We start from the raw sequence: 14,295 nt of genomic DNA, 5'->3' as shown, positions 1-14,295 counted from the left end.
TTTACTGTCCTAATTTTAGAATTTTTTTAAATACTGGGAGCCATATTTTGTTCATTTTCATGGCTTCCTCCTTTCTATTGAAATTGTCCACATGCTTCTGGATTTCAATGGTTTCTCTGTGTAGTCCAGTGGTTCCCAACCTTTGGACCTCCAGGCGTCTTGGACTTGGAAGTTCTCTTTCCCACCCTGGGCATTCCAACAGACCTCACAACCTCTGAGGATGCCTGCCATAGATGTGGGCAAAACGTCAGGAGAGAATGTTTCTGGAATACAGCCCTGAAAACTCACAGCAACCCAGTGATTCCGGCTATGGAAGCCTTCGACAATACATTGCCTGTACAGTATTTGATTTGACACACGCCTGGGCCGCCTGCCTGCCTGCCTGCCTGCCTGCCTTCCTTCCTTCCTTCCTTGCTTGCTTCCTCATCAGCAGTGACGCCGGGAGCCGGCAGGGGGTGCTGTGGGGCTCCCTCTCTCCACTGAGGGCGATGGGCAGGAAGAAGGCGGGAGGGAGCGGGCCTTATCAGCAGGCGGCAGGCGGGGCCGGCCGGGGCCTCTCCTCCTCCTCCTCCTCTTCTCTTCTTCTTCATGGGGCGGCCGCCTTGGAGCCCGTGAGGCGCCGCCACCGACTTCTCTTCCTCCTCCTCCTCCTCCTCCGTGCTCTCTATGGCGGGCCTGGCCCCGCGCCTCCCTTCGCTGCTGCTGCTTCTGAGGCGGCGGCGGCCTCGGGCGCCCTTCTGCGCGGGATGGGCCGCGCTCGCCTCGCCCGCCGCCTCTTGCCGCCTGCCGCCGCCCCCCGCCTCGTCCTCCTCCTGGGCAGCCCTGCCGAAGAAGGCGGAGGATTCCCCCGAAGCCCGGCCTCCTCCTCAGAGTAGCGGCGCCTCGGATGCCCAGAGGCTGCTGGCCTTGGCGCAGCCGGAGAGGGGCCGCCTGGCAGGTAAACTAAAGCGCCTTCCTGGACTAACGCGCCTTGAGCCCTTGGGTTGCCGTAGCTCACTCGCTCCTGGAGCTGTCCTTTGCTGGAGGGACTGACAGTAGAGGCAAACTTGGGCTCTCCCTCCAGGTGTTTTGGACTTCAACGCCCACCATTCTTAACAGCCTCAGGCCCTTTCCTTTCCCCCTTCCGCCACTTAAGCCATTTTTAAAAAAAATAAGGGGTGCTATTTTACTATGCCAGTGTGTGCCATTACTATGCCATTCTGTATAATTGAACCTGAGCACCAAACAAATTTTGGTGTCCACAGAGAATAATAATAATATATAATACTAAAACTAGGAGTTCCAGGTGGTGTATCAGGTTAAACCACTGAGCTACTGAACTTGCTGACCGAAAGGTTGGTGGTTCGAGTTCGGGGAGCAGAGAGAGCTCCCCCTGTTAGCCCCAGCTTCTGCCAACCTAGCAGTTCGAAAACTTGCAAATGCGAGTAGATCAATAGGTACTGCTCCACCAGGAAGATAACGGCGCTCCATCCAATCATGCTGTCCGCATCACCTTGGAGGTGTCTACGGACAACGCAGGCTCTTTGGCTTAGAAATTGAGATGAGCACCAACCTCCAGAGTCGGACATGACTAGACTTCATGTCAAGGGAAAAACCTTACTTTAATACTAAAACTTTATTTGTATTCCGCCCTATCTCCCCAAGGGGACTTGCACTAAAAAACGCATAGAGGCAAACATTCAGTGCCCCACCACAAAGACAGACAAGGATACAGCAACCCACCTAATCCAACTCCTAAATCCAACTTGCAGTGCCTTTCCCTCCAGATGTTTAGTAGATAATCTGTGTCCCTGTTGGCTCTCCTGGACCTCTCAGAGGCCTTCGATACAGTAGACCACAGTATCCTTCTGGGATGCCTCATGAGAATGAAGCTTGGGATCACTGCTCTTCAGTAGCTCTGGTCTTTCCTGGAGGACCGTTCCCAAGAAGTGTTGATGGGAACATCTGCTCGCCCCTGCAGCCATTGTTTTGTGGGATCCCACAGGGTTCAGTGCTGTTCCCCATGTTGTTTAGTATCTACATGAAGCCACTAGGAGAGCTCATCCGGAGTTTTGGAGTTCAATGCTATCTGTACGCAAATGATGTTCAGCTCTACTACTCCTTTCTACCTGCTGCTAAGGAGGCTGTTCAGGTCCTGAATTGGTGCTTGACAGCTGTGATGGTCTGGATGAAGGCAGACAAATTGAAATTGAATCCAGACAAGACAGAGGTACTCCTGGTTAGTCATAAGGCTGAACAGGGTATAGGGTTACAGCCTGTGTTGGACTTTCTGAAATTCTGTGGTGCACTTCATTATCCAATATCTCCAATACACACTGTGTTTCATGCACATTATTAATTAAAATCTATATATACAAGAATGTAATGTTCATTTTACTATGAAGTAAACAACAAAATCACTGAACCGAATCACACCAAATTTGGCCACAAAAGACATAGGCATCCAAACTATGTCTTTCAATAAAAAAACCTAGAAAAATAGTCCAAATTACAGAGGATGAAGAAGAGCCTTTCTCCCCCTAACTGCCAGTCAGAAAGGTAGGTCCTGCTGCCTTTAGGCCCCTCCCCCTTCATGTCCTAGCAACTCCCTCAGCCAAAATGGCACCCAGGGCACAGGCAGTGTTCAGTTAGGCCTCATCCACACTGCTTATAAAATACAGATTATCTGATTTGAACTGGATTATATGGCAATGTAGACTCAAGGCCCACACAGCTATATAACCCAGAATGCCAAGGCACATAACCCACAGTATCTGCTTTGAACTGGATTATCTTGAGTCCATACTGCCATGTAATCCAGTTCAGTGTGGATTTTATACAGCTGTGTAGAAGGGGCCTCATATAATCCACTTCTAAGCAGATAATATAAGATTATAAATATAATATATAATAATTACTGTGGTATAATAATACAGAACAATATAATCTCTAAAATCAGAACAGTAAATAAAGAGCAACCCTCTGAAAACAGGTAAATTTCAGATAGGAAAAAACCAGGGCCAGCTAACACCTCCCAACAAAGGATTTCCCCATGCAGGAAGCAGCCAGGTTTTGAAGCTGCAAGGCTATTAAATGTTAATCAAGGTGCCTAATTGCAGCATTTATACCTGCCACACCAAGACTATTAATTGCTATTCAACCTGGCCAACCAAGATTTCCCCTAGGTGGAAAACCCCCAGGCTTTGAAGCCACGAGGCTACTCTGTCCCATTCAACCTGGCCTAGCAAGGATGCCCTATGTAGAAAGCGGCCAGGCTTTTAAGTTGCAAGACTATTCAGTGCAATTCAGTCTGACCAAAAAATGATTCCCCTACAAAGCAAGTAGCCGGGCTTCAAAGCGGCTCTTTGATTAAGGGTACTACTCCAGCTTGCCAAACAAGGATTGCCCTAGGTATAACACAGCCAGGCATTGAAGCTGCAAGGCTATTCAGTGCAATTCAACCAGACCAACAAAGGATTAACCTTGGTAGAAGGCGGCCAGGTTTTGAAGCAGCGATACTACTTTGTACTATTGAAGCTGACCAACCAAAGATTCCCCTAGGTAGCAAGCAGCCAGGCCTTGAAGCAGCTAGGCTATTCATTGCAATTCTAGCAGCCCAAAAAAACATTCCCCGAGAACGCAAGTACCCAGGCTTCCAAGCAGCAAGCCTATTCCGTTGCATTCCAGCTCACCAAACAAGGATTCCCAAAAGAAGAAAACAGCCAGGCTTTGAGGCTGCAAGGCTATTCCCTGCTATTCCTCCTGGCCAACAAATGAGACCCATAAGCCACAGCAACGTGTGGCCGGGCAAAGCTAGTCTGTTTATAATATTGTTCCTAGTACATTTTCCTTTGTTGAAACCAACTTGGACAGCTGCCATTTCTCACTCCATGTATAATTCTTTGTGTAGAATTTTGAGGATCACTATACATTCTGTGTTTCTCTTCTTTGTTAGTAGTCGTGTAATCTGCTTTTCAGTGGTGCCCTTTTTCTATGCTATCTTACCTATAAATGCTGTAATAACCCCTTCTTAGGATCAACCTTCCTTAAACCATTGGGAATATACAAAGCTGCTATATATTGTACTTAAAAATTGCATTGGTCAATTTAATCTAATATTGTTGACAATAATTAGCTGCACTTCTAACAGTTTAGTATACTAAACTAGGAGCCCCATCTGATGTGCAGGAGACATCAGGGATTCAACATGAAGATGCTGCATGAATTATTTTGCTGAGCTACAACCCCATGCATTAAAGAACTGCTTTACCTACCTTGTTTCTTCCCTCAGTAATACAACATGTTCAGGTGGAAAAATATTGGCCTTGCATGTTGAATATCCTAGAGCTTAGAAAAGTTCTCTGTCTTTCATTGTATGACTTCAGGGGTTATAATATTAGCGTCAACATGACCAAGCTCTGGAACCTCCACATGTTAAAGATCATGCCTTCCTTGTGGCTATGCAGATGGCCTGTACAGCCCAGAGTATGGATCATGTATTTGGCCTATTGCTGCAAATGTATATGGCATTCTGCATGCAAAAGCCACTAAATAGATATGCTCTCCAACATGTGGAGGTTGTATTTCTAAATAAGATGGAAATCCCCTCAACAGTTTTTCTCCTTGGTACATAACTTTGCACAGACCTGCAGTTGTCTACTACCTGACTCAGTGGTTTCAGTGGTTTTGTAAATTAAAGATTTTAAGAAAGAAAAATAAACTGATCAAGCAGCCTTATTAGCTAGGAAGCTGCTTTGAACCATAACAGATTTGTTTTGTCCATCTTGTTCAGTATTTCTTGTTCTGCCAGCAGGGCTGGTATTTCCATTGGTCAGAGAGAGGCAACTGCAAGCTGCCCTGTGCCTTCTGCTCTGGGGTGCTCTAGATAAAGTTATCTAGTTGCCAGTAGGATGGGGTGGGGTTTCCCATAGTCTTTTCTTCAGTAAAAAGCCAGATGTGCAACCTCAACAGTTTATCACTACACCCATTTCTTTGGTTATCTGGGCACTCCAAAAGATATTTTGTGCATCTGATGAACTGTCTTCCACATAAACACCTACCATAATAAGAGATTCATTTACTCTTTTAAGTGTGTACTCTTGCTCACACTTTTCAGGGAATAAGTATGGGAATTACATTTGAATTCATTGAGTGTCTTCAAGTCACTTCTGACTTAGAACAATTCTAAGGCGAACCTCTACTGGGGTTTGCTTGGAAAGATTTGTGAGAGAAGGTTTGCCTTTGCCTTCCTCTGAGACTGAGAATATGACTTCTACAAACTCATTCAGTGTGTTTCCATGGTTGAGCAGAAACTTTAAGTCCTATTCGCCAGAAACCTAGTCCAACACTCAAACCACTGCATGATACTGGCTACATTTGAATACATTTGCATAATATCACATAATACTGTGTCAAGAAACACATGTAGCAAACTGAAAAGGCTATCCTTCTTGAAAGCATGAATAATATATTATGGACATTTGCTGTATAGAGCTGAATTTTTGTTTTGTTCTCAGTTTAAATATAAAGCATATATCAAATAATAAGTTATTTAAAAGAGTTGTTTTTGTTTTCCCTAGCTGCTGTTGGCTTTCTGACTGTTTCCAGTGTGATCACTATGTCTGCTCCTTTTTTCTTGGGAAAAGTTATTGATGTCATTTACACAAATCCCAGTGGTGACCTCACGGAAAACCTATCCAACCTCTGTGCCTTGTTAAGTGGAATATTTTTATGTGGTGCTGCTGCCAATGCAACCCGTGTCTACCTCATGCAGACAGCAGGTAATTGGGTAAAATGCCAAGTCACCTTTTGTGTGTGTGTGTGTAATTAACAGAATGACTGAGATAAATACCAGACCAAAACTTCCACATTTAAAGTTTTTGTTGTTTGCTTTAGAAATGATTAATTTAGACTAACTATCATTTAGTAATTCCACAGGGACAGTTGCTATTGCCATTCAAAATTGTTATTCATAATCTTGTGCCATTTTAAACTTCTGTTTCCTCTATGAACACAATGATCATAACCACATTTTTGCCCAACACATTTTCCCAGGATTTGCTGCAGCCATTTAAATCAAATTATATTGCTAGCTCATTTTTAATAAGGTCGAACATTGTGAAAGCCATCCACTGCATCAGCCTCCTCCCAGTAGACTCAAATCAGGGAGGAGCTTCATGAGAACCACCACTCCTCTTGATAATTCCTCCAGCAACAGCAAGGGTGTCCCTCTGGGCAGCTAAACCAGGCAATTCTAACTGGATGGCCCCCCATGAGGGTCCTCCTCCAGGGGCAAACCAAGGATGGGCAACTTGGAAGTCCCTGAACAAACTGAGAAGTGGAGTGGGCAGATCAAAAGACAACCTGGCAAGGTGGCACTACCTGGAGGAATCCTCCACCTTGTGTGACTGTGGAGCAGAACAAACAACTCTGCATATGTATGCTTGCCCACAATGTCCTGCCTCATGTACAGAGGAGGAGTTGTTTAAAGCTACGGACAATGCGGTTGCTGTTGCCTGCTTTTGGTCTAAAACTATTTAGTTGCTTGTGATTTCCTTTTTTTCTCATTATTTTAAAATGTATTTGTTATGCAATGCTTTTGACATGAAATAATTTTTTTATATTTGTAAAATCTTTTTTGTCACAAATTGTCATACCTCTTGAACCTTGCAGGACAACGAATTGTGAAACGTCTGAGAGCAACAATGTTCTCTTCTCTCTTGAAACAAGAGATAGCATTCTTTGACAAAACTAGAACTGGAGAGCTGATTAATCGCTTATCTTCAGATACAGCACTCTTGGGCCGTTCAGTCACTGAAAACCTTTCTGATGGACTTCGAGCTGGTGCTCAGGCCTCAGTTGCAGTTGGGATGATGGTATGTGTCTGTTTCTATTTCTCCCCTTTCCTCTGTTTGGAAAAGCCAAAATACTTTGGTTGATATTATAAAGGATTCAGGATTCCACTTGCAAAGCCATTGTGCAAAGATACTGTAATAAGGAAGTCTTTAATTATGTGTGGGGAGAGCAATGTAGTTCAGTAGACAGAGAACACAGTTTGAACCAGGAGCCAATTTATTTGAGTAAGAAAACCAAGACTTATCCTGAATTGAATTCTGGCTGTCTTCATGATGTTTAAATATGGGGAATAGTGTGGGTTTCCCTGGGTTAAACTTCCTATCAAAATTCTTTATTCTGTGTCAGGCAAAGTTGGTGGATACTCCAGAGTTTGCTTTCCGTGCATTAATAAGTGCAGAAAACCACTGCCAGAGACACAAAACTCTGTGTGAGATTCGGGTTGTTGCAGGTGCCCCTTTTTGGCATCAACAGAGGTGACCAGGAAGAAGGTGGAGGGATTCCCCCCTTCCCTTAATGGTTCTGATGATTGGGACACCCATGATGGCCATGAGTTCACGAGAATCTCTGCATATACAGTAGAGTCTCACTTATCCAACATTCGCTTATCTAACGTAGCCAATGTTTTTGTAGTCAGTGTAGTCAGTTGTAGTCAGTGCGATGTTTTGGTGCTAAATTTGTAAATATAGTAATTACTACATAACGTTACCATGTATAGAACTGCTTTTGCTGTTAATTTGGTGTATAACATGATGTTTTGGTGCTTAATTTGTAAAATCATACGTAATTTGATATTTAATAGGCATTTCCTTAATCCCTCCTTATTATCCAACATATTTGCTTATCCAACGTTCTGCTGGCCTGTTTATGTTGGGTAAGTGAGACTCTACTGTAGCTGGAAACAGCAGTGGTAACACGGCTATGTCTAGTAGCCCCCAAAGCAGATCCAAATAATTTGTGCTCATTTTCTCTAAAGATAGCATTGTAATATGTGCTAATATTCAAAGACCTTTGCTCTAAAATGCATGTATACGTGGCAGTGAAAGTGTAATTTCTCTTATGACAGGTGATGTGGAGATCAAAGCATACGTGGGAGATAATCCAATAAAACATGTAGACATAATTGCATAGGTTTTTGGCAGTTGTCTGTGACTCCTGATGCAATTCTATCATCCAACTTGGAATAGGTTTAACTCATGACTCTAAGCAGCATCTGTGTTTAGAGCTGTAACCTTCCCACTTTTAGTACAAATACTATCAGTGGTGATAACATTTGCAGTTTGACTCCAAAGGACTCATCCAGCAACAAGGAGTGAAACATTTATCTGTACCATCGCCTGTCTAGCACTTTTTAGAGCTGAAGAACTGCAGTACTTCCAATAAAATAATAATAAAACTTTATTTACATCCCGCCCTATCTCCGCAAAGGGACTCAGGGTAGTTTACAACAAATCTCGGCAAACATTCAATGCCGTAAAGACTGGACAAAGACAAAATACCAATCCACCCAAATCCCAAAAACAGATCTACATCTACATCAAAAATAATAACACATTATTAAAATTAAATGATAACATAGCAGATATATGGTATCACAACATACATTGGGAAACAGACAATCTAAACAAAACCAGATAAAAGTTAAAATTTTAAAAATTGTTGTAGTCGGCAGCCAGGATGATTGGCCATTTCCTCTCCATGGATATTCTATGTCTCCTCCTCCATTATGTGTGGTGGTAAATACATTGCAAAACCCCTGTGAAATGTTGGAAGCATATTATGCTGCATTAAATGTTTTTCACCCCAGTAAATAGAAATAGCAGGATCTGTTTAATTGTACTCAAATGTTAAAATCAAGTTGTTGTTTTTTTATTTCTAGTTCTTTGTATCTCCCAAACTGGCCACATTTGTTCTAAGTGTGGTGCCACCCCTGGCTTTTATCGCTGTGCTGTATGGAAGATATTTACGAAAACTTACTAGAATGACACAGGATTCTCTTGCGGATGCTACACAGGTGAGTTCTGTAATTATTTATTTTAAAGCAGAACATAACATAATGCAGCAGGGTGGTAACTGCTATTAAAGAATAATGAGAAGTAATTATGCAAGAGAGACAGCCAGTGTGGTGTAGTAGTTTGAGTGTTGGACTAGGACATTATCAAATTAGGGTTTGAAACTCAGCTTGCCTTGGGCAAATTACACTCTCTTAGCCCCAGAGGAAGCCAAAAACAAACTCCCTCTGAACAAATCTTGACTAGAAAACCCTGTGATCGATCTACTAACCTTAGGGCTGCCAGTGGACTTGAACACACACAACAATAAATTACATTATAGATGACGATACAGCATATTAGAGGGAGTGCTCAAATGTCAAAACAAAATAGTTGTCTGTTAAGCTAAATAAGATAATTTAAAAAAAAAATCAGCAAAATTCCCCTGTGTTTATATATGTTCCCCAAGCACCTAGCTATGTCCTGATTGATGTTCAGTTAGAGAATCAAAGAACATTGGATTACATAAGTGTGGAACACTTCTGTTTTGTTTTTTAATTCTTGTTACTGTGGGATAAAGAAGTTTTCTTTCTCTGTTGTTTGCACTATCCTGGTCTTGTGTCATTGCACAACTATCTAAAGTAATCAGTGCAGTACAGTCAACCTTGCCTGATGCCAAGCTGAAGTCACTGTGTGCTACAGTCTTACACTTGTTTGCTTGAGAGTAAGCCTCATTGAACTCAATTAAACTTATTTTTGAGTAAGCACACAGGATTTGATCTATCTGCATTTCAACTGATCTGGTTTACTTAAATTAATGCACAGACTGAAATTTATCTACCGTGTTTCCCCGAAAATAAGACCTCCCCAAAGAATAAGACCTAGCAGGGGTTTGGGGGGATTGCCAAATATAAGGCCTCCCCTGAAAGTAAGACCTAGCAACTAAGGCTGCAGCAGAGTTCCATTGGGAAGCATGGCTGCAGGGCTAAAGCAGCACTCCTCATACACACACCGGAGGGAGGGAGGGAGGGAGGGAGGGAGGGAAAGTGCTTGTTTTCTGTGCCTCCCTCCCTCCCTGGCTGGCCTTGCCTTTCCTGTTCCCCCAGCCACGGCTTGAAGAACCTTCCGTGGCTGCTGCTGCTGCCGTTTCTTCCGTCTCCCTCCTGGCCATGCTGCCTTGCTTCCCAGAGGCTTCTGATTGGCTCCTGGAGCCCGGGCAAGGGAGGGTGGGAGGGAGGGAAGGAAGAGGGCTTTCCACTCTTCCCCAAGGCTTCGCTCCTTAAAGGTACAGGACGCATTGGGATTTTCCTCTCATCCTTATTCCTATCCTATGCCATGAAACTGATTATTTTATACTATTATTCTATTACCATAATATTATCATCATATTCTGTTACTATTATTATATCCCATTATTATATTATCCTATTAATATATTTTATATCATTATATTATATTTTTCTATTATTATTATATCATTATATTATTATTCTATTATTATTCTATTATATTTTCATATTATTATATTATTATTCTGTTATTATTAAATTCCATTTTATATTACCCTATTAATATATTTTATATCATTATCTATACTATTATTCTATTATATTATCATATTATTATTTTTATTATTAGCATATTCTGTTATTATTATTATATTCCATTTTATATTATCCTATTAATATATTTTATATCATTCTATTCCATTCTATTATTCTATTATATTATCCTATTATTATTATATTATTATGCTATTCTGTTATTATATCCCATTATTATATTATCCTATTAATACCATATTATTATCATATTCTGTTATTATTATATCCTATATTATATTATCTCATTAATATATTGTATATCATTATATTATTATTATATTATCATATTATTATTATTATAGTATATTATATTATTCATCATTCATGACTACATCGAAACTAGAATAGAGAGAAATCAGCGTGGAAACCTTGTGAAACCTAAATTGCAAGAGGTACCATAGATTGTTGTACATGTAAATAATGGTAGTAACAAGAAATTCTTGATAGGATTCATAGTTTGTCTGGTTATGCTGGTTTGTGATGACAACTACTTTACAGTATATAATAAATGTTCATTTTGTTGTTCAACAATAAATGTGAGCTCTTCTTCATGGAAAAATAAGACATCCCCTGAAAATAAGACCTAGTGCATCTTTGGGAGCAAAAATTAATATAAGACCCTGTCTTATTTTCGGGGAAACAGGGTATGTGTTCTCATTTTACATATCTCTGAATTTTGCACATTTTGTGAGGACCCCCCCCCACTAAAAATATATCTTTAGATATACATTTAAAAAACCCACATCTATTCAACAAGAAGCAGTATGTATTAAAAGTGACATTCAGGAACATGCCACTGATTTGAAATAGACTCATCTCTGTTATCAGTTTCCTTTTTCTTTGAACCATGAAGAACCTCAGACATGCCTTTTATGTCGTTGTTGTTGTGTGCCTTCAAGGCATTATCAATTTACAGTGCTCCTAAGATGAATCTATCACAGGTTTTCCTTGAGCGGAGAGTGTCTGAGTTGCCTAGTGTCACCCAGTGGGTTTTCATGATTGACTGGCGATTAAAATCCTGGTCTTCAGAATCGCATTCCAGTGCTCAAACCCTTATACTACTGTGTCTTTTTCATACATATGGAAAATGGCTTTATCTTATATAAATCCCTTAGCAGAAATCCATTCCATCTGTGTTTGCTTAATGAGAGAACTCTTAACATTCCTGATGTATTAGAAAGTTTTCCTTGATTTCCCCTCCTATAGTTAGCAGAAGAACGGATTGGAAATTTAAGGACTGTTCGAGCTTTTGGACACGAGTTAAATGAAATGGAGAAATATAGGAACAAAGTTGACTATGTGCTACAGTTGGCCAATAAGGAAGCCATAGCTCGAGCAGGATTCTTTGGAGCAGTAAGTATAAGGAGAAGGTGAGGAATCCGTAAAGTGTTTTTGAAACACACCTGGAAATTTTTTTGCTTTTGGAGTATTTAAAATGTTCTTAGGTTGTATACATAGCCATGTTTATTTTTCCCTGTAAGCTAATATATTACAGTTCCTTTACAGAAAATTATTTGCAACCGTATAAGTTACACCTCAGAACATGGAATGTGTGCATGTATGTGTGTGTTATTGAGGATTTGCTTGTCAGTATTAACTATGGTCATCACATCCAGACCTGTCAGAGAGTTTCTTTGCCAATAGCTGCCCTAAAACTCTCAAAACCTCTTTGGAAACTTATCTGATTAAAAGCAAATTTGCAGATTGGATATTGAAGCCTTTTAAATAGAAATTGGATCAATGTGACATAAATATTTCCGTTAAGCAGTTCTTATGGCAGTTGAGAGAGTCTTTGCTCTTCAAATGTAGTTGGAGGTTAATGGTATACTTCTAAAAAAATGTTTAACCAAAGATGCTTTTAAGAGCTATGCTCTAATGGGTGTGCAAATAAATTAGTCACCAGGTCAGTAAATCATGCAATTGGTTGCATGATAATTACTCCAGTAAACATGTCCATCTTGGCTTTCTGCTTCACGCCTCTTGTCTGGCATATCAAAGTAGCAATTCCTGAGCATTGGGAACCTTCAGTTTGATGTGTACCAGGGCAAAATTGTTGGGGAAATAAATGAAAATTACAGGTAGATTGTAGCAGAAATGTGTTTTGCTTGAGTAGTGTATTCAACATGGTGTACCCTGGATTGGTGCTGATCCCTTAGAAGTTCTGCCATTCCCCAGCAAATTTCTAGGGCTACAGTTGCTAGCCCACCATACCAGTTTCACCTGAGAAGCACAGGTCTAGGGCACTTTGGGGGCTAACATGTATTTAGCTATCCTTGGAAACTTTTCGAAGTATTTTGTCTTTAGAAAATACCAAAAATAAAATCGGGATTCCTAAAATATCTCTCAGAAGTAACTGAGTTTCTTCCGGTGTTGATCCTCCTGCTTAAAATAACAGAGATGAAAGTGTTGCTCCATTCAGGCATTCCCTTAGGATGCTTTTCCCAGTTACTATATTAGATAGGGGATAGACTTTGGGGCCTAGGTGTTGTTTTTTTTTAAATATAACAGCATTTCAGAAGATGCAGCTTGAAGGATTGTATTGAAATACATGTTACTCTTTCAGCGTTTTCTTTTCTTTTCTTCCTCCTCAGACTGGGCTCTCTGGGAATTTGATTGTGCTCTCTGTTTTATACAAAGGAGGATTACTGATGGGCAGTGCCCACATGACTATTGGTGAACTGTCTTCTTTCTTAATGTATGCCTTCTGGGTTGGCATAAGCATTGGAGGTATGCATCATAAAATGTATACTTGATAATAAAAATAATTTAAAGGCCTTGAAAGTAACTGGTATGAATGGCTCTTGAAGGACCAAAGGTATTTTAAAGTGTATCAGTTACCTGGTAAATATCATGACTATGTGAACACCATGATTTCAGTACAGAAAGTCAGCAAAATTAAATAATGATCATATAATTTGGCTGCTAAGGAGTCTTGACTTTTAAAAAAAACAAATCCAGTTATTGTTCCTCTGGTTGCAAAGATTAAAAATGTGTGGACATAAATCCTCAAAATGTCAGGTACAGCTGAACAGTGTTTCTACCAGTAAGAGTATCATAAGTTCTTTGTGCACTGCATAGTTCTCTGTCCCCCTTCATCACTAGGAAATTGGAATACATTGGGTAATTGTTAAATACTACACAGGGAAGTACAGATTATACAAAAAAGGTGTGCAAATCTGTAAACGTTGCATAATGCATATAGGGCAGAATTCACCTCCCCTTAATATTTTTGGTGCAGAATGTTAATAATTTTAGCTTATGATATTCTTAGCCTAGCTATATAGTTGCAGAAAAACTATATTTCTAACTAATAGAATTACAGAGAATTAAAAGACTTGTGTTAAATTTTACCAAAATAATTATGTCCTATAAAAGATGAGCCCCGGTGGCAAAGTGCGTTAAAGCACTGAGCTGCAGACCGAAAGGTCCCAGGTTCAAGCACCGGGAGCGGCGTGAGCAGCCGCTGTTAGCTCCAGCTCCTGCCAACCTAGCAGTTCGAAAACATGCCAATGCGAGTAGATCAATAGGTACTGCTCTGGCGGGAAGGTAACGGCGCTCCATTCAGTCATGCTGGCCACATGACCTTGGAGGTGTCTACAGACAATGCCGGCTCTTCGGCTTAAAAATGGAGATGAGCACCACACCCCAGAATCAGACATGACTGGACTTAACGTCAGGGGAAACCTTTACCTTTACCTTTAAAAGATGTAGCTTTATATATTTTATCATTAATGTCCAGTACAGCAACACTGGCCTGCATACTTTGGTCTATATAATAATAATAATGGTCTGTAATGGTCTTATGGAACAGGAAGATTAGCATGGCAGTTCTTTGAGGAATTTCAAATATATTCATAACTGATATTAAA

General features: G+C 40.7%; 1 protein-coding gene across 1 annotated transcript in view; it reads left to right on the top strand.

The window, feature by feature from the left end:
- The first annotated feature begins 484 nt into the window (after window positions 1-484).
- Window positions 485-14,295, top strand: part of abcb10 (ATP binding cassette subfamily B member 10) — a 28,856-nt gene continuing 15,045 nt past the window's right edge. The window contains exons 1-6 of the mRNA XM_003215868.3: window positions 485-937; window positions 5,559-5,759; window positions 6,652-6,854; window positions 8,711-8,845; window positions 11,633-11,779; window positions 13,018-13,153. Of these exons, the coding sequence (XP_003215916.2) occupies window positions 667-937; window positions 5,559-5,759; window positions 6,652-6,854; window positions 8,711-8,845; window positions 11,633-11,779; window positions 13,018-13,153 (1,093 nt within the window). The 5' untranslated portion in view covers window positions 485-666. The remainder of the gene's footprint in view (window positions 938-5,558; window positions 5,760-6,651; window positions 6,855-8,710; window positions 8,846-11,632; window positions 11,780-13,017; window positions 13,154-14,295) is intronic.

Source organism: Anolis carolinensis, chromosome 1 (assembly GCF_035594765.1).
Source record: "Anolis carolinensis isolate JA03-04 chromosome 1, rAnoCar3.1.pri, whole genome shotgun sequence".
Taxonomy (NCBI): Eukaryota; Metazoa; Chordata; class Lepidosauria; order Squamata; family Dactyloidae; genus Anolis; species Anolis carolinensis.
Note: the sequence above shows the minus strand (reverse complement) of the source record. Positions and strands in the feature narration are given on the sequence as shown.